General features: G+C 40.9%; 1 protein-coding gene across 4 annotated transcripts; it reads left to right on the top strand.

Annotated features, from left to right (window-relative positions):
* Window positions 1-1431: 1431 nt before the first annotated feature.
* GPBP1 (GC-rich promoter binding protein 1) lies at window positions 1432-24401 on the top strand. 4 transcript variants are annotated; one of them, XM_079995670.1, is made up of 14 exons: window positions 1432-1591; window positions 2761-3776; window positions 7077-7146; window positions 11438-11471; window positions 11724-11844; window positions 16855-16978; window positions 17702-17925; window positions 18652-18718; window positions 19574-19758; window positions 20106-20243; window positions 20443-20592; window positions 21270-21454; window positions 22415-22517; window positions 23517-24401. In XM_079995670.1, exons 5-14 carry the CDS (start codon window positions 11782-11784, stop codon window positions 23673-23675), a joined length of 1398 nt encoding a protein of 465 aa, XP_079851796.1. In that variant the 5' UTR covers window positions 1432-1591; window positions 2761-3776; window positions 7077-7146; window positions 11438-11471; window positions 11724-11781; the 3' UTR covers window positions 23676-24401. The 4 variants fall into 4 exon arrangements, with proteins under 4 accessions (XP_079851796.1, XP_079851794.1, XP_079851795.1 ...); XM_079995668.1 differs by lacking the exon at window positions 11438-11471; XM_079995669.1 differs by lacking the exon at window positions 11438-11471 and having other exon boundaries at window positions 1445-1603.
* Window positions 24402-26146: the final 1745 nt, after the last annotated feature.

The following is a 26146-nucleotide window of genomic DNA, read 5'->3' as shown; positions in this document are numbered from 1 at the left end:
CACCTAGGGTGTCCATGGCAGCATTCACATAACCACAACTACCATGGAGGTATTACAATGTTCAAAAGTATAGGGGTCCATTGCTTGGCTTTTGAAAAACAGGGAGTCTGCAGTGCTTAGCTAATTGGGAACCACTGCCCTAATGTCTTGAGGTAAAGGGAAACTCAGTGAAGCAAACCAATAGTGAAGCAAATGTACTCTTCACCTGCTCAACAGTACCTACATCTTTCTTTTTTCAAAAAAAAATATTGAGATTTTTCCCTAGTGTGCATGGGAAACACTGAGATTGAATTGAAAGTGCTCATGCATGGATAAATGTGCACAAAAGCACATATGAAAAAAGTGAATCCGTGTGACCCATGTGTGCTTTGGTGCACCTATGGGTGGGTAACCCTGACTTGCTGCCTTTGTAGAATTGGATTTGCTGTTCTGCGGTTTGTTTTTGTTTTTAAAACGATGGCCAATCTGTTTCAGTGTTCTGTAATAAAGCTGCCTTATTACTATTTAATCAATGGCAGGGTATGGTGTTTTAAAAACAAACAAATGTTTTCAGCATAGCATGACGCAGAATAATGAGTCACTACGCTCCTTCTGTCAGAGCCAGACATTGAACGCTGTGGGAAGGGATGCTGGCGAAGCACGCCATCAGTCTATCTTTTTTTAAAAAAATCAAATAATATTTCAAGGCGGCTTACGAAAACAAATCCACCGAAATGCAAAGTGCAGTATAATAAACTAGGAGCCAGCAGATTAAACAGATTTTTTTAAAAAAACAAACGAAACCAAAACACCAGTTATGGCAATAAATAAATAAATCCCCAAATAAAACGGCGGGGGGCGGGGACGGGCGCGTTTTGTCTCCTGCAATATACAGCTGCTGTCGCGGAGGGTGGGAAACGACATCCACTTTAGCCGCCGCTGGCTTCCTCTCGCTCGCCGCGCTGCAGAAGCCGGCAGCCGGGGATTCCCTCCTCCCTCCAACTTGAAAAAGCAGCGCGCTCGCTGAGGGGATTCCCCCTTTCGCCGCTCTCCGAACGTTCGGGATTGTTCCGAGTGACGTCACGCGAGGGGGGCGCTGCTCGGCGGCTGGTGCGCCTTCAGCCGAAGCAGCGCCGCGCAAGCGAAGGTGTTGGGAGGAGGAGAAATGTGGCGTTTATAGGAGCGCGAGGCGTGGAGCGGGGGTTCCACGAAACCTCTCCTTTCGGGGGGCCCTTAAAACCTCCGCGCGCGTTCTGTCGTATGTGTCTTGTCTTTGGAGTTCTCCGCTTCGCACAAGCCAGAATCTTCTCCCTCTCCCTCCCTCGCACATGTACACAGTGTCGTAGAACGTCGGGCGCTCGCGCGCTCCCTCCCGCCCCCAACACAAGCCCAGCCTCGTCTAGCTGCTCGTGGCGGCTGTTGGCGGCGAACTCTCGCGAGGCTTGGGCGCAGGGCATCGCTGCTGCGGCTCGGAGCGGCGCCATTTTGGGGCTGACTGACTGACTGGAGCGAGGAGTTGTGCGCGCGGCGGGGGAGAAGCGGCGGCAAAAAGGAGCTTTCAAATCCGGGACCCCGCAGGAGCTGCTGTGCTTGGCCGGGACTTGGCTGGCAGGTTAGAGCCGCGGTACGCTGGCGCCGCCGCCGCCGCCTCCTCCTTCCTCCATGCCACCCCCTCGCCGGTCGGTCGGTCGGTCTGAGGGAAGAGGTGGCGGAGGAAACAATGTTTGCGTGTGCGGAGCGTGGGGTTCCGGAGCCAGGCAGGCGAGCGGGCCCGTCCCTGAGGGAGAAGAGGCAGGAGAAGCGGGGCTCTGAGGCTCCGCGGCTGCGAAGGATCCTCGGCCGGAGCGCGGCTCCCGTAGTTCGGTCTCTTCCCCCCGCCCCCCGGCCTGCACCGAGCCCTGGGCATGTGGCCTCTCCGTCCTTTCTCCGTCTCCCTTCCTCTTCCAAGCGGGGCGGGGGGAAGAAACGGGACACCAGCTCTGTTGGGCCCCAGCTTGGTCGAGGGGCGGCAGTTGGAGGCAGCAGCTTCGAACCCCCTGCGGGCGGATTACGAGCGAGCGAAGGTGTAAATATGACAACCTCCAGCGGGAGGACTCGTCCCCGACTTTACCTGGCCATGAAATGGGACGGAAGGAGGAGGAGGGAGAGCGAAACCTGGGCAGGAAACGCGTGCGCACTCCCGTAGGTTAGACGCTCGGAGAGCCGCGGACGCCTTTCCTTCTCGCGCCCCTCCTACTTTGCTCGGGTCCCGGATCCGAGATTGCAACCTCTTGGGGGGGGGGGTCCTATCGTGTGTTTACTCGGAAGTAAGCCCCGCGGCGCGGAGCGGGGACTTCTCCCGACTAACTATGCCTAGGGGTAGCAGCTGCAAGTCCTCCCGTTTCACCGATCTTCCTTTTGTTCGGTTGGTTCGTTGTAGCTTTTATCTTTATTCTTTTTTTTCTTTTTTTGGTACGAAATTGGGCCAAGGAACGTGTTTGGTGGGAGTTTTTAATTCTTCCGGTTTTCTTCGCGCCTGCCTCCCATGATAGTACTCTTACGCCAACCGCCGTTTCACCCTGGAGTAGGACCTCCTCCCCTTCCCTTTTCGCTGCTGACTCCAGCATATGCTTCCAGCGCAATCCGCGTGGATTTCGTTGCATGTCCTTATTTTAAGGCTTCCTTGTTCACAAGTACATGGTGTTCATTATTCTCAAGAGAGCAGATTCATAATGTTGCAGATTTCCTAGATGTCTCGAGAAAGGAACATTAATTGCAGTATGTCTTGTCTCTTTTTCCCAGCCTCCTACCCCACTTCTAGGTGATCTGGATTCTGAACATGAGCTTGGATATTTTGCAACCTGTTGCCTCAGCTTGTGAAAAAAAGGTAGCTGGATGCTGACCTGCAGAGTCTGCTTCGATTGAAAGGGAAAACGTTGACTAAAAAGGGAATTGGGATTATAACCTGTTAAGTTGCTTTTCCACTTCAAACACTTCTGAAGCCTGCAGAACCCGGTTTATGAACTTTTGAGATTCTTCTCCTGTTTCCTCTTAAATTCAGGATATCATCTTGGACTAATTTTTCCCCATATGGAATGGATAATTGTATAAACTTCTTAAGTTCTGCATGCTACTTTCAAGAACTGTTTTTGCTTTCTAGCTCAAACATTTCAGTCAAAACAGAGATTGACTTGATTTGTCAACTAAGTCTAGAAGATTATATTAAATGTAGCTCCCAGTTTTTCTAATATTGATGTAGAATTTATGGCAAATATTGCTTTCATTTTTTAGGCAATTTGGAATTGCTTTTTACAATGATGTCTGTTTCCTAAATGAAGAGACAAAGAGCTTTATTTTTCATTTTTTAGTGGGTTTTTTTTGTAGTGTTCTGAAGAAGCAATATGGGAATATCCAGATAGCTGCTGTGTGTGGATGTCTGAATCGACTCTTAGAAATGAACTTCATTTTGAATGCAGACTTTGACTTCTCAGTTCTATTCTTTATGTCATAAAAGGTGTATTTATTTCTTTTGGAACTGATGTTTATGATAGTAAGATATACGTGGAATAGGAAAGTGAAGAAGTGTCAGAAGATAAGACAGGCTGTTAAAACCAGACTTGTCTGACTTTTTTGAAAATAACTTTTTGGAGTCCTTAAATGTGAAGAATGGGTAGCTGATTTCCAATAATCAGCCCTTGTATTGCATAGCTACGGATGTAGTATCTTTAAAGAACTCGGATCATTACTGCAAGGGAAGCAAACTGGAAAACGCAAATCACGGAGAGTTGATGCCAATCTGTGCAGTTCTCTTGGATTTTGTAAGTATTGCCTGAAACTACAATTGTTACAAATATTAATTGTAAGTGAGGTAAACCGTTGAAGATGTCCCTTTTTTGTTTTGCTTGTGTTAATATTTTTCTTTTATCAAAAGTATGAGAGGCATTTTAACACATGAAAATCTATTTTAACTATATCGGAACTTACTTGAATTCTAAGGAAGTTTATACTTACTACTTAAATTTGCAGTTTCAGCTGATTCATGACTACTTGAAAATGAATCTGATTGAACTTAAATGGACTTGCATCCTATTTAGGATTTGAACCATGTGCAGAAGTGATCATTAGGTCAGTGCCAGGCATCTTGATAGTGCTGTGATGATAGTTTATTGGACCAGGATTAAGCCTTATTTGTCTTTCTCCTCTACACCCCCACCTGATTTTAGTACTAATATCTTAGTTTCATGTAAGGTCTGAACCAGAAAACTGGTTAGCTTAATCAGAGATAGCTTAATCTGATGCATTAAAGCTGTGCAATAGAGGGTTGCAACTGGCCACTAAATATAAAATTGATTGTGAGCTATCTAGATAAAATTCTCATTCTGTTTAGTCTCTTATGTGTATGTAGTGGAAACACTTCTGTGAATGTGGCATGCTCTTCCCAGGGAAGCTCGCCTGGTGCTCTCATCGTAAGGCACCAGGCAAAAGCATTCCCTTTCTCCCAGGCGTTTGTTTAATTAGACAGGCCTTTATTTAACTACCCAATCTATGGCCTTTTAAACTGTGTGTTCAAGTGGGATTATTGTTTTTATTAGTTACTATGGTATGTATGTACATACTATGGTATGTATGTTATTATGGTATACATTTATATACATTTATGTGTTGTAAACTGCCCTGTGATCCTTGGATGAAGGGCGGTATAGAAATTAAATAAATAGTAATATGATAGTCCATAGCCACTTGGAACAATTTTAGATTATTAAAATGGAACCCTGATCCTACTCAGATCTTTACCTAATATCAATAATTTATTTTACAAGAGGATACTGGCATATGCTGTCCCCCAGTGCAGATGTGCGATGCTTTGCTCCTTTTGCCTCTAAATGCCCATTAACCTTGTACACAATATTTTACAAAAAGCATTTTTAAAGCCCTAGCTGCCCTATATACAGTGGAACCTTGGTTGTCGAATGCTTCAGAAGTGATACAATTCGGAATGCTTCCATTTTCGAACACACCTTGGAAGTCGAATGGCTTCTGAGGCGCGTTTCCCCACTTTTTCAATGGATTTTGCCAACTGGCAATTGTGCCTTGGTTGTCGAACGTTTTGGAAGTCGAACGGTCTTCTGGAACGGATTACGTTAGACAACCGAGGTTCCACTGTATATGATTCTGAAATGATTTTGGTGCCACTTTCCAAAGATGAGGTGCATTGGCCCCCATGTTGGCCTGGTTAATAGTAAGCCATAAACTACAGCACTTGTGGTTCATTTAACTCAAGAAGCCAAGGTTTGTTCTTTGCTTCTAGCTTCTAGTTTGTTTTGGAAATGCTAAGCTTGGTTTGCTTCCTTATGATACGCACAAGAAGAGAGGGGCAGGCACACTTGATCCATGTGTGCTAGCACACTACTTGTTTGTGGTGAGATGTGGTTTGTTCTAGACCATGATTTACTGCTAACATTCAAACTGGGCCAACATCAACTTAATATTTTTGATTATTCATTGTTATATTTCATCTCCAGAAAAAGCACATACAGAGAATTGTTTATGCCAAGCAACTGCTGGTGTCTGGTGATGTATAGCTGAGCATTTGTTAATTTTGTTGACAAGCCAGTGACAAGTGACAATGGAAAGGATACAACTCATGATTTAGAAGCAATCCTCTTTGGAAGTTAGAGTGGAGAAAACAGTAGAGAAAGTAAAACAGAAACTTAATATGCTCAGGAGAAATACTTGACTCAGAAGAGAAAATAAAATAGAAACAAAAAAATACCTAGCTGAAATACTGGGCTTATAGTAAAGTTGCATAGTTCTTTATCTAGTTGTATAGTTAAATAGTTCTTTATACTAAGATAAAGCCCAGCTTGAAGAAGAATTCACCCCCTTAGGGTTAGCCTAAATAGTGCCCTCCTATTATTCCAGATAATTAGCGATGTGGTCTTAGACTGGTAGTAGTTATACTCCAGTGTCTGAGAGCCACCGTGTTGAAGAATATTTACCCTAGGGTCAAATGAGCCTTTGCAGTACAGTAGGGTTGCTTCTTATGCAGAGGTTTGGTTCCAGTGGTTCCACATATACCCAAACCCAAATGGATAGCAGATGGGGAGGGTGGAGGAGAGAGAGAAAGAATTCCTAGTACTCCCGGAGCTGGCACACTCAGCAGGCCTTGCTTACCAAGCAAGGTGGAGTGCTTGAAAACTCTTTTTGCTGGGTAACCCAAGTGGACCCTGCGTGAAAATAACTTTTAATCTCTTTTCCTTGCTTGGATTTCACTTGCACTTAGGTGGTGTATGGTTGAAATCAACACAAGTTAAATGTGCTTGAGGTGTGACTGTACTGTACTTTGCAGTGGCTTGTTACTAAACACACATTTGATAGTTTCATTTTCCTGCTCATTTCAATTGGGATAAATTGGACCCCTGCTATGTTAGGCTGTAATCCTAGCCCCTCTTACTGGAACTAAGTACCATGGAATTCAGTAGAATTTGCTTCTGAGTAGACACAGGCTTGCACTGTTAGGTTTTTCTTTTTTAATGAAGATGCTGGAATACTGAAATGGTATAAGACAACTTCCCCAATAATTGTTGAGGGGTGCAGAAAGCAAAGGCATTCAAGAGCGTACTGCAATTTATGAAATGGTTCAGGCATGCTAAAATATATATTTCAAAATACTTCAAACACCTGCTAGGGTCCACAGCAATCCCACTGGCAATCCCGTTTTTGCTAGTGCATTTATGCAGTATGTCTGTGCTAAAGATGTGAAACCCCTTTTGATGATGTTCGGTGCCTTAGTGCTTATGCAGTGGTGGTGGCTGGTCTGCACTGGACCAAGGGCTTGGTGTCACTCTATACATGATAGGGTGGGCATAAGGTTTCTCTATACCAAATAGGATTGGTCTCTTAAGCTTTAACTTGGCTACAGAATGTTCTGTTTTAGTTGGCTGTTTAGATCCTCCGTTTTAATTTCTTCTCCAGCAGAATACTTGAGTCAACAGAGTAGATTAACTACTTCTAAATTTATCTTGCTCTGTACTTTATTAGAAGTAAAACTTGGATAGCTTCATTAGGGCAATGAGAATACAGTTGTGTTTAATTATAACATTTTAAATTTCCTGCAGGTTTATTTTCAACAGAATCCAGTGCTGCCTCAAAAAATATGTAAGATGGACAAAACAACCTAGTTACAAAGTAAGTGACTGATGTTTGGCACTATTCAAATCACCTTAAACTCCAGCATATTTACATATGTTAACCTCCCCCCCAAATTTGACAATTTAAAACCTTAAATCAGAGATTGAAGTGAAGCCTGGGAGTGAAGATTCTTCAGTGAATAAACAATTCTTTTGATCTCTGTTGGTATTTTGATTTGAACTACTTGTCTTTGAAAATTCTATTTAGTTAGCTTTTTCTTTGTGTCTGCCAATATGACAGTGAATCTCCCCTTTCCTTGTACAGCATGCTCGGTTGAGAGCTCAGTGCAGACATTTCCCATCTTTCCTAAAAGTGCTTGCAGAAATCCCCTGACGATTCTGTGGATCTTTGGCTAGAGGTCTAAAATGTTGACATCAATAGAGTTTTTGTACAATATCTGTACAGAAGTGAAGGAAATCTTCATATCTGTGCATGCTAAAATGATTAGCAAGAATTTCAGACTTAATTCAGGCATCAAAAGTAAGAATTTGAATTATATAGTACAGTATGTATATAATGTATGCAGTTTCTTACTATGTAGGTCTTTAATTTTAATTGCAGCTTGAAGTAGAACCAGCTACATAGATTGTATCTTGGTCCCGAACAGGATATTCTGTAATTTTCCTTCCACAGAAGCATTAAAAAGTGTGCCTCAGAATGTGTGCTGCATCTTACAATGATGACAAATCCTGATAGAAGTCATAGAATGATAGTTTCTGATTATGCAACTGAAACTTTTGTATTGTGTAGAAACAATTCCATGCAAGTTATCTGTCTTAGCCTGAGTTATTGTGCCCACTTCCCTGGAAGTAAGCCCCATTGCGCTCATGTGCTTGCTTTTACAGTATTAGAAAACAATTGTTTTCTGGTGTGTATTTTGTAGGTCGTGTTGCTTTAGTTATATAGTTTCCAATTTGTTTCTGGGCCCAATTTAATGAGCTAATGTTGACCTATAAAACAGTAAATGACTTGAGGCCAGGGTTTGAAAGGCCACCTCCTCCTTTGTGAACCCACTTTTAGAATATAGTCTTCTGAGACTTTGTTTTATGTACCACCACCTAAAGAATAAAAGTTGGTGGAAGCATGGCACAAAGCATTCCAGTTGTGGAATTTCCACTTAAGAAAGGTGAGATTGGCCCTATACAGTGGTACCTCGGTTTTCAAATGTAATCAGTTCCGGAAGTCTGTTCAAGTTCCGAAATGTTCAAAAAACAAAAACTGAAAGCGGAAGCCTCAAAATGGAAAACTCAAAATGGAAGCTGCATTTCCTGTTTGAATTCTGAGGCGCGTTCGAAAACTGAGGCATTTACTTTCGGGTTTTTGGTGTTCCAAAATCATAGCATGTTCTCCATTGGGGTTTGTAGTTAATTCCTGCAGGTTCTCTCTTTGGCCCAAATTGAGTGCATACATGATAAATTGGTCATCCAGCACTTCACAGTATATGCGGCTCCTAACATTGCAAATGGTATTTTAGAAATGTTAGGCATTGTAAGGATCTTTGTATGCAGTACAGAGATGAGATGACTGTTGTTCATTCTAGGATGGTGTAGCTGTGGATCGATAATTAAAAATGTTACGATTAATTGCCTTATTCTTGGGAAATGTGAAACTCCTACTATAACTAAATTTAGCACACCCAAGGAGCTATGATTTTTATTATAAGTGCATTCTTGTTTCTTACTGACAAAAAAAATACAGTTTTGAAACTGCACAATTTGGCCAAGTCTTGTATATATGCATGGTATGCTTATAAGTGAGTCCTGCTGCTAATCATGATGAAGACACTTCAAATGACAACTGATGCACGACAAGTGCTATAGAGTGCAAGTCTGTAGCCTGTGAGGTGTCCACAAACAAAATACTGGTGCCAGCCTTGGCTTAGCTCCGTTGTCCTGCACATTTGCATGATCCTATCACGCTATGCGGTGCCAATGAGGTGCACAAGGCTGAAGAGTTGAATAATCATGATTCTTTTTCTACTTTGGATATCTTTTCAGGGCTGTTTCACCTTGTTCTAGTCCTGGAGCAAATTAAGTGTACATGGCATGGTCATAAGCCAGGCTCTCCATTGCTCTAGTGTTCTCTGCTATTTCTTTGAACTGCATTTCCTTTCTTATGCAATCCCTAAGACTTGATGGTGATGCATTTCTTCTTAATTCTTAGTAACATAACTGTTGAAAGTTATCAATTCAGGGTGATAAGTACCTGGGTACTCCATATCCTGAATTCTCTCTCTCTCTCTCTCTCTCTCTCTCTCTCTCTCTCTCTCACACACACACACACACACACACACACACACACAGATGTAATATGGGCTCAACCTATTCTTTTGATTATAAATAGTTTTTTATATTTTTGTAAACTGCCCTGCAAATTCAGTTAATAGTTATAGAAATTACCGTATTTTTCGCCCCATAGGACGCACTGCCCTATAGGACGCACATAGGGTTTTTTTTTGGGGGGGGGAATAAAGAAAAAAAATTTATTTCTCCCCCAGGCACGGGGCTGGCGGGAGTGCAGGCAGGTCTGCGCGACCCTCCGGAGCCCGGCGCGGCTTGGCGCCGGGCTCCGGAGGGTTGCACAGAGCTTCCTGAAGCCTGTATTCACCCCATAGGACGCACCCACATTTCCCCTTCATTTTTGGAGGGGAAAAAGTGCGTCCTATAGGGCGAAAAATACGGTAACTCATGCAGTCATTAACAGCTTTTAGGTGCTTTTCAATATAGACTTGGAAACACATCAAATATAGCTTGCTGCTTACAAGATGTTAGGGCTCCCGTGCTCCACTAACAACATCTCCATGCCATTAGATAGATACTTAATAGAAAACCCCATCCACTCTTGGTTTTGAATTGTGTAGTGTAGCTGGTATGATGACATGACTGAGCTGTAGCATTTTCCAGAAAGTGGTGACCTTCAACTCTAGAGCTGTGAGATGCAGTTTAAATGACTGCACCCATTATTGTATGGATTGATGTGGAATAAAATTAAACTTAGGCGACATTTTATTGGGTTGTCAACTTTGATTGTAACCTGATATGCTCACTCTCCCTAGAGTTTACAGTTTCTAATGATGAGGACTGTTTTATTTCAAACTAGAAATAAAAGCAACAAAAAAAAAATTAAAGCTGTTTTTGTTTATACTAGGTTAGACCCAGACTTGATTTTCTGTGAATGGAAAGCTTGCAGAAGAGACTGGATGCAGTGACTGCCCTTAAGAATAAGAAGGGTGGGAAGCAACCTGGTTGTCAAATGACTGTATACTGGGGTGCATTTTAGCCTATGTTTGAATTAAAACTACTACATGAGCTTGGCCTTGGCAGAGTGAGATGTGAGATAGTGGCATAGTGAAAATGATTGTAGATTTTACTTTTTGTCAGTTGGCCAGAGAAACTCCTTGTAAAACTTCCATATTATACATGAAATCCATAATTAATGAAGTGCTGAAGATGAAGATGGCTATGAGATATTCAGCCACTGAATATGAACTGAACTGAAAAGGAACTGTCACATACTGTTGCTCAGCAGTTAAGATCATTGTAGCCTGTAAAAGGGCTGAGCAACTTTGTTCAGTATTGAGGGTCACATAAAAATGGAAGTCAGAATACATACAATATCTGAAGATTCAGAAAACTGTTAAATGCTAGATATGATGTATATATAGATTAGGGTAATACCAAACACCTATTCTGTGGTAGACAGGAATTGGTACTGTCATTTGAAAATTCTCATTTTCCTATGATAGAAGGAAATATCCTTCACTGAGTTGCTGCAAAACTGACTTGTGACATGCCTTTTGTGGTAGAGAGCATGCCTCTCTTCAGTCTTTCTGCCTTTAACCTAGCAGACAGGCTAAGCTCAAAATATATCTGCCCATATAATGAAAAAGTAATAATCTCACCCTGCAGTTTGCTTGACTATAGATAAGTGGCAATCCAAAATACAGTGTATTGGGAGGTGATGGATAGGTAGCTCTTAGAGGGATTCCCAGAAGAGGCTGCAGTGGTCTTCCAGCTCTGCTAGCTCCTTCACCTGTCAGTCTCAGGGCCCAGGATCCAGATCCACAGGCCAGCTGGTGCTGCTACTCGCCACTTTCCTTGTCTGGCTGATGTTGAAATCTGGTGCTTCTGCCATGGATTGCTATAAAGAGTGGCAGGAGGAACTGTTTCCACCTGCTTCTGAATTTGCGGTAGCAACAGCAGCACCAGGAGGTGAAAAGCAAGGAGGAAGGCACACAGAAGCAGTGGCTTCTTACGGAACTTACAGGGCAATCCTTGTCTTCTTACAGGCAAGTCCTGCTGAATTCAGTGGGACTTTCCCAGGTAAGTGTGGTTAGAATTGCAGTCTAAGACATTAACATTGCTGGTGTTAAAATCTTCACTGACTCCCAGTTTATTTCAGTTCTTTTCCAAGTACACTTGGTGAATAGCTTTTTAAATTTGTTTTTGTGTTAGCTGTGATTCTTGAATGTTATTGTGGTTCTTTTCACTTGTTAAGTTTCTTTGGGGATATTAAAGTCTTACTGCAAGATACGTGATTAAAAATATAAATCCTATATTTCCCTTCTCTGATAGGTATTTGCCATGAGGTGTTGAAGCCTTGTTTTCACTGATTTGGAGAGACTGGACCTAAATGGCGCAGCATGACTTTGCTCCAGCCTGGCTTAATTTTCCTACTCCACCATCATCATCAAAGGTCTGTTCTTACAGTTCATTATGAGTATCAGCACCAACTTACCTTTCACCTTTGAAATTAGCAGAGGTTGTGTAAACCATTCATTAGTATACTAGACTCAGTAGTGCAGCTACTGTTAGATCCTGGACTTAATGATGTAATGACTCCAACCCTTCTCTCATCTCCCCCCGGCCAACCCCATGCATTTCAGTGGTTTTTATATTCAAGAGATATTAGAACAAAAATCTCAAAGAAAAACTGTTTTCCAAAAGGGAGACTAAATTTTGCAATTTAAACAGATCATGCCACCATGATAGTTATTGTTGTTGTTGTTTAGTTGTTTAGTCGTGTCCGACTCTTCGTGACCCCATGGACCAGAGAACGCCAGGCACTCCTGTCCTCCACTGCCCCCCGCAGCTTGGTCAGACTCATGCTGGTAACCTCGAAAACACTATCCAACCATCTCGTCCTCTGTCGCCCCCTTCTCCTTGTGCCCTCCATCTTTCCCAACATCTTTACTAAATTTGTATACTGCCCTCTGCCCGTAGGTCTCAGGGCGGTTGGCTGCAGCAATCAAATGTAATTTGCCTCTGCTGCCCTAATAGTAAACACCAGAATTAACTTGGGAATAATCACCAAAAGTGCATGCCTGGCTCACCTTCTTTTGACTGTAAAATTCATTTAAAATAAGCAAGCAAGCAAACAGGCAAGAAAAGTGGTCAGCTGGTACTGACCGTATGTTCCAGATTTTTCTGGGTTTTCTTGTTTAAAATCTTATTGGTGTATGCCTCTCTCTGTAAAAATAGCCTAGTTTAAATGAAACATTATTATGATACAAGCATGTTAATAGAATTATATTTTAAACAGGTAAAACATTGTAAATTGGCCATTATTTTACAGGAGTAGGAATACCACTCTGTAGAGCTTACCTTCTTGCATTCCCAAATTGCATTGTGGTGCTTATTGTTTTGAATAGTTTTCAGCTTATGTATGTTTGCCACCGTAAGTTCTCTGGAGGAAGGGCTGGTTTAAAAAGTTTTTTAAAGGGTCATATCCAACCATGTCCATGTGCACGTTCAATGAACTTTACCTTCCTCGCTTTCACCCCTGCAGCTCTCCACACATCCTCAAAACCTGCTCTAGAGGGTTGGGCAACTCTGGAGCAGATTTTGGGAAGGCAAAGCCCCATTCTGTTAGCAGAAGTCCATTCATGTAATGCTCAGATCTGCCCAATAATTTATTGCTCTTTTTTATATCATTGTTTCGCAGTAACAGCTATGTAATTTGGGGTTTTGTGGTCTGTGTGTGTGTGTGTGTGGGTGGGTGGTTGGCATAAGTGTCAACCCTGTTTATCTCATCGGCTTGGATCCAGAGATTTTTTTTTTTTTTTTTTGCACAAGTGGAAAAGTGCTTCCCCTTGAACAAAGTAGATCTGCCTGATTTGTCCAGTTTCCCTTTTCTGACTCCTTTGTCCCATTCCACTCTGTTCCAGGGGGTCTATCAATCTTTAGTCACAGCATTTGGGTCTAGGGAGGAGCCAGAAAAACTGGTGTGTGAGCAGAGTTCCACTCAATTGTCTCTGGATCTTACCCATAGTGTTTTGCTGGAAAAATACTTGATAATTACCATATTTTTCCATGTATAAGACTCTATTCCCCCCCCTATTTTTTCAAGTTTAAAATGGGGGGGGGTCATCTTATACACAGACGGTGCATATGGGAGATTTCTTTATTTGGAGTCCCAAAAAATAGGACTCGTGTTATACACGGGGACGTGTTATACATGGAAAAATATGGTATTTGACTGGTCAAATGCCCCCAAAAGATCACCATGGTTTAAAAGAACAAGTCATATGTTTTGTTAATGTGGACTTTGCAGTGGACCTGACATCCATTTAGAGACAAAGCTCAATAAGTTCTTGTCCTGCTTTATGCTTGCCATTTACATGCGATTGAAAATGATTCTCTAACTATGAATAATCAAACTCTACAAATCAAGCAGCATGGATGACTTGTAGAGAAATAATTTTGCCTAGCTTTCATTTCTTGACATTTTTTGGAGCCTGAACCTATTCACATTTACTGAAATGTGGGACTTATTTGAAAAGTAAATGTACATTTTAAATCTGGTGTTCATCACATTGGGCAGAATCCAACTTTGTACAAGTGGAGCTCCACTCATGCAATGGGATTTCTACCTTCCTCTCCTCTATCTGCACCCTCAAGTTGGCTTAAGGGTTCAGGACCCTCTGGAGCAAATTTGAGGGGCCTGTAAGAGGAAGGAGAGGAAGTGAAGTCTGATGTGTGAGTGGCTTTGAATGTAATGTATTGTTTTTAATCACTCTGACTTGTTCTGGACATGAGTTCTTGGTATTTGGTCTGACTGCAAAACAACATCAACTGCATTATTATAGTACAGGCAACGGACGATTTTTGTGTGTCCAGTTGATGCACAACCATACATACACACATTGTGGCAACTTGGAAGTGGCCATTGCACCGAATGACCTGGAATGCAACCGCCACGCAAATCGGGGGTGGGGGCTGTGTCACTAAAGTGACCGGTCAATGTAAATATATGTTTTGTAGTGCTCGTTTGTTTCTCATTGACCTTATCTTAACATTCATTTAAAACCTCATGAGGGAATGGGAGAAGCAAACTGGAAATACATTGTGATGCCAATAATGTGTAGAGTAGTTAAAGCTAAAAATGACTTACCACTTTGAAATACGTGCGGTGTGTAAAAAAACAACCCCCCAACAAAACCCAGAAAAGATCTTGCTTTGTAAACCTTTAAGTGAAAATGCCACCAGATTCTGTTTGCAAGATGTAATACTTCTCTTCCCCTGTTCTTTGGTATCAACTTGTTTTCTACCTAGCAATAGGGTAAAGATCAATAATAGCTTGAAAGGTCATAAATCAACCAAACTTTTAACAACTCACTTTGCAGTATCAGCATGCTTGATGGAACACTAGCTCCACCATGTGCTGAAATTGCAGACTGCATGCTTGCACTTAGGTGCAAGATTTCTTGAAACTTGTATCGAAATAGTAACACAAGGTAGCAGATCTTTCAGTGACGAACAGTTGTACCTTGGTTGACGAACGCCTTAGCAGTTGAACATTTTGGCTCCTGAACGCCGCAAACCCGGAAGTGGGTGTTCTGGTTTGCCAACATTCTTTTGGCAGCTGAATGTCCGACAGGGCTTCTGCAGCTTCTGATTGGCTGCAGGAAGCTCCTGCAGCCAATTGGAAAACGTGCCTTGGAAGTCAAACATTTTGGAAGTTTAACGGACTTCCGGAACGGCTTCCATTCAGCTTCCAAGGTACGCCTGTATAGGACATACCTCAAAGAATAGGTGGTCATGAGGAGGAGGAGGTTACAAATAGTTGGCAGTTTTAGCTGGCCAGTACAGTGGTACCTTGGGACGCGGGTGGCGCTGTGGGTAAAACCTCAGCGCCTAGGACTTGCTGATCGCATGGTCGGTGGTTCGAATCCCCGCGGCGGGGTGCGCTCCCGTTGCTCGGTCCCAGCGCCTGCCAACCTAGCAGTTCGAAAGCACCCCCGGGTGCAAGTAGATAAATAGGGACCTCTTACTAGCGGGAAGGTAAACGGCGTTTCCATGTGCTGCTCTGGTGCCGGTTCGCCGGAGCAGCTTCGTCATGCTGGCCACGTGACCCGGAAGTGTCTGCGGACAGCGCTGGCTCCCGGACTCTAGAGTGAGACGAGCGCACAACCCTAGAGTCTGTCAAGACTGGCCCGTATGGGCAGGGGTACCTTTACCTTTACCTTACAGTGGTACCTTGGTTTAAGAACAGCTTAGTTTATGAACAATTTGAATTAAGAATGCTGCAAACCTGGAAGTAGGTTTTTTGTTTGTGAGCTTTGCCTTGGAATAAGAACATGTTTCGCTTCCTGTTGAGTGTGTTCCATTTGTAAATTGAGTCCCCCACTGCTATGGGAAAGCACGTCGTGGTTTAAGAACGCTTTGGTTTAAGAATGGACTTCTGGAACGGATTAATTCGTAAACCAAGGTACTACTGTATAGCTTTGTACAGTGATAGCAAAGAATGGTGCTATAGCAGTATGACTCTGCTACTGTTTAATTTGCCCTGGCTCAGTTTCTTTTAGAGGTAAATAAAATTTTGTCATTATCTTTAAAAGCCTTTACAGTTTCAGACCCAGTTGTTTCAAAAGATTCTCTAGCTTGCCAGGTGAGGTAATAAGTTAGTGACTCTGTACTATGTCTTATCACCATTGTGTAGGTGAGGCTATATGGTAGGACCTTTTTGATAGTGGAGCCTAGGCTTTCAAACTTGCTCACCTAGGAAACCAGTCTGCTGCTCATCTTACAGATACTGTATTCTAATAGTTGGTTTAAAATTTGTGCTTTGTGAGGTGTTTTTACTGTAGAGCAGTTTCATTCTTCTGGTTTGTTGTTGTGCTTATTAGGTTATTTTGCTGCTTATTTTTATTTAAATACATGTATATACTTACAATGCATTTTAATGAAGTTTCTTTATCTGTATACTGCCTTAGAGGCTTTTTGAAGAAATGCACTGATAAATAAATATATGTAAACACAGACGTGCAAGTACAGACAAATATATTTCATGACAGTTATACCTGGCAGCTACAGAACGCAGGTAAAATGGCAGTGCGCTGCTTGTCAGTTGCTCTGGAAGTTTATAATGACTTTATCCCCCCTTTACTCTTGCCCTTTTAAAATGTGGTGTTTTTTTGGGGGGGGTTATTGGGTTGTTGTTTTTATTTTGATTATGTATTTTGTGGTTTTATATTTTGATTTTATTCTTAAAACCGCCCTGAGACCCCCGGGTATAGGGTGTTATATAAATTCAATAAATAATAATAATATTCTTGGGGATGGTTTTAGTGGCTTCAGATTTAGAAAAACTGAAAAGTGTTTAAACACCAAACCTTTGCACTCTTGTATGCCAACACAGTAGCTGAAGATGATTTATTTAGTATTGCTGTTGTAGACCTCACTTAATATTTGTGTTTACTTTTAGTCATCACTAAATTTTGAGAAGCATTCCGACAGCTTTTCATGGACAGAGAATCGTTATGAAGTTAACCGTAGGCGACACAATTCTTCTGATGGATTTGATCCTAGTAGTGGTCGCTCAAATGGAGGTTTGTATGTGTTTAATCCTCCAGATACAGTGTAACCCTATTTTATTTTTACTGTTTTTTAAGTGTTGAGCCGCTCATAAACCCTTTAAACAGTTCACTGTGTAAGTTGAAATTGATATCGGTGACTGTATTGGCTAAACTGAAAACTCCATGCAGCACAACTACAGAACTGCTCTTTGGATGAAGAGCCATAGATTGTGCTTTATCCTCTGTAGTATAGCTATAGGAGGGTGAGCGACACTTGGATGTGTTTTATAAAATTACCACCCCAAATTTACTTTCCAGTATTTGTATATTTCATATTACTACACCAAGAAAAAACAAACTTTTTCAAAGTTTCAATGAGTTTTTTTGCATGTTAACTGTCCCTTCTCTAAAAGTTTAAAGAAAATTTATACATTAAAATCCTATGCTGGATTGCTTATTTCTTTTCTTTTATGGATGATAGCTTCTGTTTATTCTTTTGAAATTAATACTTCTGCTGCAGCTCACTTATTACACAACATACTTTTGTCTTTTTTCGACACTACTCTTAGATTTTCTGAGTGACTAACGATGGGATCTTATTCTAATTTTTAATATCATCAATCATTTCAATTATTTCAGTTCCTAATTTACAATTCCACCAAACTTCAGTTATTTTTAGCACGCTACATTTTAATTTTTTCCTGCAAAGTAAATTTTTTGGAAACTGCTTGTAACTTTGCCATTTTAAAATCCAAGGGCATTTGGGAAGAAAGGAGAGAAATGGCTGGCGTTCACAAGGTAGAAATGGCACTGAAAACACACACCACAGAGTGGGATATCATAGCGGAGGTTCACGTGCTCGTGCCAGTAGCTTTCAGTCTGGAAAAAGCCAAGGGTTGCATGAAAAAAATGCTCTGGAAAGTGAGACTCTGAAAAAGGAAGACAAGGAAGAACCCAAACAATTTGAAGCTGAAGATTTTGTAAGTTAATCATAATGAATTCATTCACTCGCAGAAGTGAATCATTTATGTGCTTTCATTGAGCTTTAATCAAGACCTCCATTGGTAGAAGTGCACTCCTGACCTTTACTTGACAATGGGAATTTGGTGTCAGTGCTGATAGGTGCTGAGAGCAAGTCCTCACTGGGATCAGCTACAGTACGGAGTTCCTATTTGGGAACTTCTTAGTACAGCCAATCTGATGAAAGCAGGGGCTTGCAGTCAGTGCTGACCCCTACTTTCAGCAGGGATCTTAATTTTCAGCCTGGCTTGAGTTATGATTTTAGGGTGGTTCCAGATGATTAACAGGTGAGTGGCCTTGCCAGCCTGTGAAAATGGCCTGTGTGGTGTAGGTGACATCAAGATCTGGTCTGCCAGTGGGATTCTGTTCCCAAACCCTGCTTTACAGCCTCTCTGGAGTGAGATGGAAAGTAAAGATAGCATTGGATATTGCATAGTGATGACTTTGACCCCCAAATTCTTGGCTAACCTCTATTGGTGGTTTTATGTAGATTCATTTTGTTAGATGTAGGTTTCATTGAATGATGCTGAAATAAGATTCAGCACCCTCATTGGTAAACATCATTTGCCAGAACTGAATCATCTCTCTAAATTGTAATATTTATGATCTGGCACGCTAAATTTTAAATATTGGATATTTTCCAGCAGATCTTAAATCAAACTATTTTGTTTCCCCCTTCTTTTCAGCCATCCCTGAATCCTGAATATGAGAGAGAACCAAACCAGAATAAATCATTAGCTGCTGGTGTTTGGGGTAAGAGCATTGGGCTTTAAATTACAGTAAAACCTTTTGAGTGTCATTTTGTTAGAAAGTGCCTTTGAAGTGATATTTATTGTTGTACTTTAATTCAGCTATACTTTGTGATGCTGTTTGATTTTTGTGATGCATTTATTGAGCATTGAAAACTATCAAAATAATGTGGCTGTGCTTATCATAAGGAGTTATAATGTGTGCATATTCACATTCTTGCACTAAAGATAGCCACCACGTGTTAGTGTTCCTGAAACCATGATGGCTGTGCATTGATAGAGAAAACTTCTGATGTAAGTGGGGCCTGGAGCAGGATGTTACAGTATATGCATGCCACCTAACAAGAATTAGGTGTCAGCCAGCTGTGCCCTCCTCCCAGGATAGTCCATTCCATGCTCCATTCTGTTTTTATTTTCTAAGTATCATGCAGCATCACATGGCTACTAAGCATGCTTGGTTATTCTTGGGCCATGTTTTGGGGTTTTTTCCCACCTTAGGTTTTGTATTTAATTTTTTTTGTACTTCACAAAGACTTTGGGGTTCCTTCAAGTATGCTGATGCCTCCCTCTTTTTAAAGTCATTTTATTTTGTTTCATGTTCTGCTGGCAGTCTTTTATGGTGGGGTCAAGATGATGTTCTGTGCCTAAAGCTGTTGGACTGTTTTAAATACTGTCTCTTCTTAGGTCAGACGGTTTCTTTCAGTTCCATGGTACCTGGTTATAAACATGAACACTTATTTTGCTGTGATGATCTACAGAGTATAAGGAGAACTGTATCAACTGAGCCTATTCAGTGTTTTCCTGCTGAATTAAAAAATATCAAAGCAATATATAAGATGAAACTTTTGTTTCTTTGCAGAATATCCTCTGAACCCAAAATCTAGATCTCCACGAATGCTGGTTATAAAAAAAGGCAGTACGAAAGATTTACAGATATCTGGATTCCCTGTAGCTGGAAATATTCATTCACAGTCAGTCAAGAATGGAACTGGTACAAGTGTCTATAAAGGTTTAGTTCCTAAACCTGTCATTCCACCTGCAAAGGTAAGATGCGTATAAGTGATGTGTCTTGGAGAAGGGGATTGCAGATTCTTTTCTTGTTTTGTAATATATCTCTTGTTACCTCTCTCTCTTTCTCATTGCCTTCTCTTTCTCTTTGTCAAAATTTAGATTCTAAGCTTCTCAAGGAAGGGGCCAACCCCTCTCTTCAATTATTTATTTATTTATTTATTTATTTATTTATTTATTTATTTATTTATTTAGCATATATTGGCATGTAGACTGATGGTGCTATATAAACATGTTTAGGTTCTTGTCATAAACATTAAATAATGTAAAGAATTTAGTTTATTAACCTGGTCAAAAATTATTCATCATTTTGATTTATTTAGACAACACAGTGGAAAAGCCAAACAAAAGACAACAAACTTGGCCCTCCATTTCCTCATGATTCTCCATATGGTATTGGCAACTTTAGTGCTTTCAAATCTATTGCTAAGGCTGTTGGATCACAGAATTCAGTGAAAGAGGTACAGAAAAATTGGTTACTTTTTTATTTGGGGTATTTCTAGTTTTGAGGAGCTATGTTTCATGAACTTGTGGTTTTTGAGAATTAAATGGAAACTTGAAACTATATATAAATAAAACAGAAATACTGGCAGCTGAACAAAATGAAGCATTGCCATGAAGTTTTTCTTAATCTCAGTATTGTGTGTTTCTCCACCATAGTGTAATCGATCAAATTCCTCATCTCCAGTTGATAAACTTGGCCAGCCTCGCTTAACCAAATTGACTCGAATGCGCACTGATAAGAAGAGTGAATTCTTGAAGACACTGAAACGGGATCGAGTGGAAGAGGAGCATGATGGACAAGAGAAGGTACTACAAATTTTGTACAGAGGGTCATGTGTGTTTCATTTTTTACTACAGATGACTTTCAGCCTACATGGGGGCTGCGTTCTGAGGATAGTGCATAAAGCCAAAATTGTGTATAGTCAATGGGTTTAGTGACAGGTGGGATTGCCAGCGTCTTCTTTAAGATTTGTGATGCCATGTTGATCATAAAGAGTGACGTAAAATGTAGATAAGGATTGTCTTCTATTGGGAATCTACTTAAAGGAATATCTTCCATAGTGAGCTTAGCATATGTTGGTCATCAGAACTTACTGGCTCTATCCTAAGTAGCTTAAAATTCAGCTGTTTTAGTCAGTCCTGTACCACACACCAAAAGAAAACAGAGGTACTTTGTGCTTCACAATTCAGAGATAACAGTCTCATTAGTCACGATGTCTATATGCTCTCCCCTGAAAGACACTTGATTGGGTGGGAGCAACAGCAGCAGAGTTCCATTGCACTCATGTCTTGCTTGTGGGTTTCTCAGAGACATCTATTGGCTTCTGTGGAAAATGGAATGCTGGACAAGCTCTAGCAGTGCTCTTCTATGGGCTTAACTTCCAGTGGGATGCAATATGTCGGCTTGTTGCATCTTTTTATATTCATGCAAATCGTGGACAAATCTTTTTGGAATTTACTCAAATATGTGACTTCTTTAACAGGATGATGATGAATTTAATTTACATAACAGCAACAATGGTCACGAAGAGAGGGACATAAACCGAAACTTTGAAAATGAAATTCCTCAAGAAAATAGAAATGCTATAATGATGTCTCAGCAGATCATTCGGTCTTCAACATTTCCGCAGACCGATGTCCTTTCAAGCTCACTTGAAGCAGAGCATCGGTATGTATTTTTCCAATTACTGACATGGTTTTAACCTGTTGAAAAATACTGCTTGCTGGAAGGATAGGTATACAGCAGCGGCAGGGAAATGTTTTGACCTGGTGGAGCAGAACCTTGTCTGTCCATGGGCCAACTTTTGACAGGTAGGCGGGACAACCTGTCAGTCGACTGACATCAATTCCCAGTGGAACTCAGTCATGCAGTTTATCCAGTAGGCTTGAACTCAGCGCACATCAGCTGATGGGCAGTGACTTCATCTTGGTTTTCTGCAAGGATCAGCTATGCTATCAAGTTTCTCAGGGGAACAACAGCACAGCTGATTAAGCCATACTTCCACCTGCCCCACACCTGATGTCACATAATGACAGGTGTAGGGCAGGTGTCTCTGGTTTGGGGAAAATAGTATCATGGGCAAAATTTAGCCCCTTGCCTGGCCAAATTTGACTTGAGGACTGAAGGTTCCCCACCCCTTGTATACAAGGTTAAGTTTGCTTACAATAGGAATTAACTTGATCGTTTTGATTCAGTATTTCACATGCTGCACATAAATAGTTATTGTCATTCAGCTGTATGGTCCTTGGAAGTGTTGTTTTATTTATATTGTTTTAAGTTGAACATTTGCCTCTGTTGTATCCTAAAGAATGGGTTAGAAATACATTAGATAAGCATCCATGTATAGACCCCTGTCATGCACTGGGTTTTCTGATGTATTGATGTTCTTTCTGTACTGTTCTTTCTCGAATGGGAAGAAGAGAGGCATGAAGAAAAAATGGGCAGGGAAGTGAAGCAAACCTTTTGCTTTTTCAATCACTTTCTCCAAAAAGTCTTAAGAATGCAAGGTTCTGAGAGCTAACCAGAAGATGAATTAAATTGCACCCTTCAGAGCAATTAGATTGGGTCTGGAGAATGAAAGTTGCTGATCTTTTTATAAATGTCCACATTTTTATTTCTTTTGTAAAGATTGTTAAAGGAGATGGGTTGGCAGGAAGACAGTGAAAACGATGAGACCTGTGCTCCGCTAACTGAGGATGAAATGAGGGAATTTCAGGTCATTAGTGAACAGGTGAGAGCAAAAGCTAGCCCTGCATAACTTGAGTTTGTTATGTTTCAAGTGAAATATTCTATTGAGTGGGATAGAAGATGGACATCTTTCCTACATTCCATATTGAAGCATTTCAGTGTTAAAATGATAAACTCTAGTACCTTCTTAATGCCTGAGAGAACCGATAGCTCATATAAGCCTCCATATTTTTGTGCTGCCCGCACAACTATTTATGGTGGCAATGGGAATCTTGTTTTCCTGTAAGAGCCTGTTTGTTAGATACACATTGGTGAGTGTTTTAAATTACAAGGGCAAGAAGTTTCTTACTGTTGGTTGACCTCTTATTTAAACTTTTCGCATCCTGTTCCATCCCTTGGATTTGAGCCTTGAATATTGCAGGGGGAATTTCCAATATTTAGTCTGAGGAGATATTTTGTAAATCTACTGGTTCAGAGATACAGGAGGGGAAGATGGGTATCTAGAAACTAGGTATTTCCTATAAGACCATAGACCCTTATTTGAAGGGATGTTTGAACTATTTGAATTGGGTTTGAAATAAGGGTCAGCTTACTAATGGCTGCATAAAGTTTTTTGTATTCATATTAAAGTAGCCTCCCCTCTTTATCCAGTTCAGCTTTATAGAATCAGGGATGTGGCAGTAGAGACTGTATATATGCAAACAATATGTAAACCATACTCAGTTTATGGGAAATGGAATTGTAACTAGAGATTTACATCTATGTTCATGGCTCTCTTTAACCTCATACTTTGACTTGAGATCTAATGACAGGAATCTAATTACATGCTTATTTTCATGTTTGTTACTAAACCCCCCCCCAAAAAAAACCCTGGAAATGCAAGCATCTACAAAACGTAGTACTAATGCCATTGTTGAATCTTGCAAAGTTTATTTTTTCTTGCCAAACATGAAATACACATGCTTGACACCTTGTACAAAAATAAATGCTTTTCAATCTGCCATTTTCAGACAGCTAAATTGATTTGTGCTTTAAATTTCAGTTACAAAAAAATGGCCTTAGGAAAAATGGTATTCTAAAAAACGGCCTCATCTGTGACTTCAAATTCAGTCCCTGGAAAAACAGCACTTTCAAACCAACAATTGAGAATGAAGACACGGAGACAAGCAGCAGTGACACCTCAGATGATGACGATGTGTGAAGATTGCTAGAGGATGTCTGCCTTGCATCTTGTGCAGTTTGAGAACGAATCGTTCAAAAGAGGGGAGAACTATAATTTTACATAGTGACATGCCCCCTTAGAGGAAGGATCTTTTGGACTCCTCGTGAAGGAACCTAAGAATGTTGTGTTGATGAGCTGTGTTGAACATGACTATAATTTCTGTAAATGAATGTTGTAGAAATGAGGACTTTGCCCCAACATTGACTTTCTTCATCACTGCAGCATTTCTCTGACGAGCAATGTGACAATGTAAGAGAATGAGATTTTCTCATTTAATAATAATAAAAAGATTATGTAATGTTTGGCAAAGTTTTTGTCTTAAGACTGCAGGTCTAAGGGAGAAAAGGGCAGCTTGACACAGTGTGTTGCTTACTGAGACGGATTTCTTCTACAGTGGGAATCTACAGTTTTCACTTTGTGCACAGACAATAGACAATATAGCATGTTTGCTAAACAAAAAAAAAAAAAATGACATAAGTGCACTAAGACATCCATTTCCTGAACTGTTGTAATTGTTCCACATACCAGTAATTCTCTAGCAGTTTGTACTACAGTAATTATGAAAAGACTTGCTTCAATTCTAAACTTCACAGAACTGGTGTAAATCAAAAGCTTTATTTGGATGCTGCAAGACCCAGGAATCTGGATCCTCCACAATGAGTGCTGATTCTTTGTGGGGAAAATAAACATTATTTTGATAAATTATTCAGATGCAGAAAGCTTATTTCTCTGACTGGATCCATCTTAACACATGCAAAAATAAAATGTCTTCACTTAATATATTGGAAGATACCATTGAAGATACTTGTGTATACCTTGTGGTTCTTTTAATTATCCAGGGTTGCTGCCTCCACACTTCTGAGAATTCTAACTTCTGGTTTGTGCTTCTGCACAACAAGAAGGGTTTTTTCCCCCTTAAGGTTTTGAATATGAAACCTTATTTAATGTACACAGGGTTAAATAATTGTATGGAATTTGGCAGTGGCCATATTCACACTAATCTTATTCTATGCCGATGATGATGATGATGATGATGATGATGATAATAATTTATACCACGCCCATCTGGCTGGGTTTCCCCAGCCACTCTGGGAAGCTACCAACAAAGATAGGTGCATAGTCCTCCACAACCTTACTATGATAGAATATCTAGTTATTTTTTCCTTCCCAATTTCAGATTTTAATTTAGGATTAGTCTGGCACCTTATAGCTGACTTATATTTGGAGCTACAAGCATTGCAAATGAAAATGATGTGCTTATGTTATGGATGGTACCTGGGCAAATATAAGAATTGCTTTTAGAATGACCAGAAAGAGTTACTGGAATATTAAAATACACTTCTCAATATGACAGTAATCCTCAAAAGTAGTGTCGTTAAGAAAATGGACAATATCCAGAGTTTTAGTTAACTATTAAAACAGACATGGCTTGGTGATGGTTTACAAAAAATCAAGGGCTGTTTGGGACCTGAACACCTTTATTGAAGCCTGATGGCAGGAAGTTAACATTTTCACAAAAATGAAGACAATCATTTCATTAAAGTTAGCTTTTAACTATGCAGGTTTTCAAGTTCATTGTTGACTAACTAGTTTTAAAGCAGGATTGTTGGCAAAACACCCAGACCTGATGCTTCTTAGAGTGTTCCTTTGGACTTCTCAGATGGACATGCTTACACCCCATGCCATCTTACCAGTTGTGCTTTAAAGGTGTTGCTTTGGGTAATCTTTGGAAATGGATTTGGTTTGTATTCACTTTGGAAGAGCCAGGCTGTAAATATTGTAAATATTACAAGTGAACGTCACCATGCGCCTCTAATTCAGTATGATGCACTTACCACTACATTTGTTTTGATAGGATTTTATCTTGAACTAGAGATGATACTTACCTGGTGTAAGTAATCACTGGTAGTACTCAGCTAAAGCATAGCTAGCCCATGGGTGTCCCCAACCCTCCAGAGCAGACTATGACTCAGTGGGGAGAGGTAAAGGTAAAGGGACCCCTGACCATTAGGTCCAGTCGTGACCGACTCTGGGGTTGCTCATCTCGCTTTATTGGCCAAGGGAGCTGGCGTACAGCTTCCGGGTCATGTGGCCAGCATGACTAAACAGCTTCTGGCAAACCAGAGCAGTGCATGGAAACGCCGTTTACCTTCCCACTGGAGCGGTACCTATTTATCTACTTGCACTTCAATGTGCTTTCGAACTGCTAGGTTGGCAGGAGCAGGGACCGAGCAACGGGAGCTCACTCTGTTGCAGGGATTTGAACTGCCGACCTTCTGATCGGCAAGCCCTAGGCTCTGTGGTTTAACCTGCAGCGGCACCCGTGTCTCCAGTGGGGAGAGGAGAGGGTGGCAAAGTTACCTTGTGCAGCCAAGAGTTATTGCACTAGTCTAAGTTGAATGCTGCCTAATATTCTAGTCTCTCCTAATGAAGAGTTTCCAGAAGGGGAA

The sequence above is a fragment of the Podarcis cretensis genome (genome assembly GCF_951804945.1).
Source record: "Podarcis cretensis genome assembly, chromosome: 11".
Taxonomy (NCBI): Eukaryota; Metazoa; Chordata; class Lepidosauria; order Squamata; family Lacertidae; genus Podarcis; species Podarcis cretensis.
The sequence above is the reverse complement of the archived record's forward strand: the minus strand, read 5'-3'. Positions and strand labels throughout refer to the sequence as shown.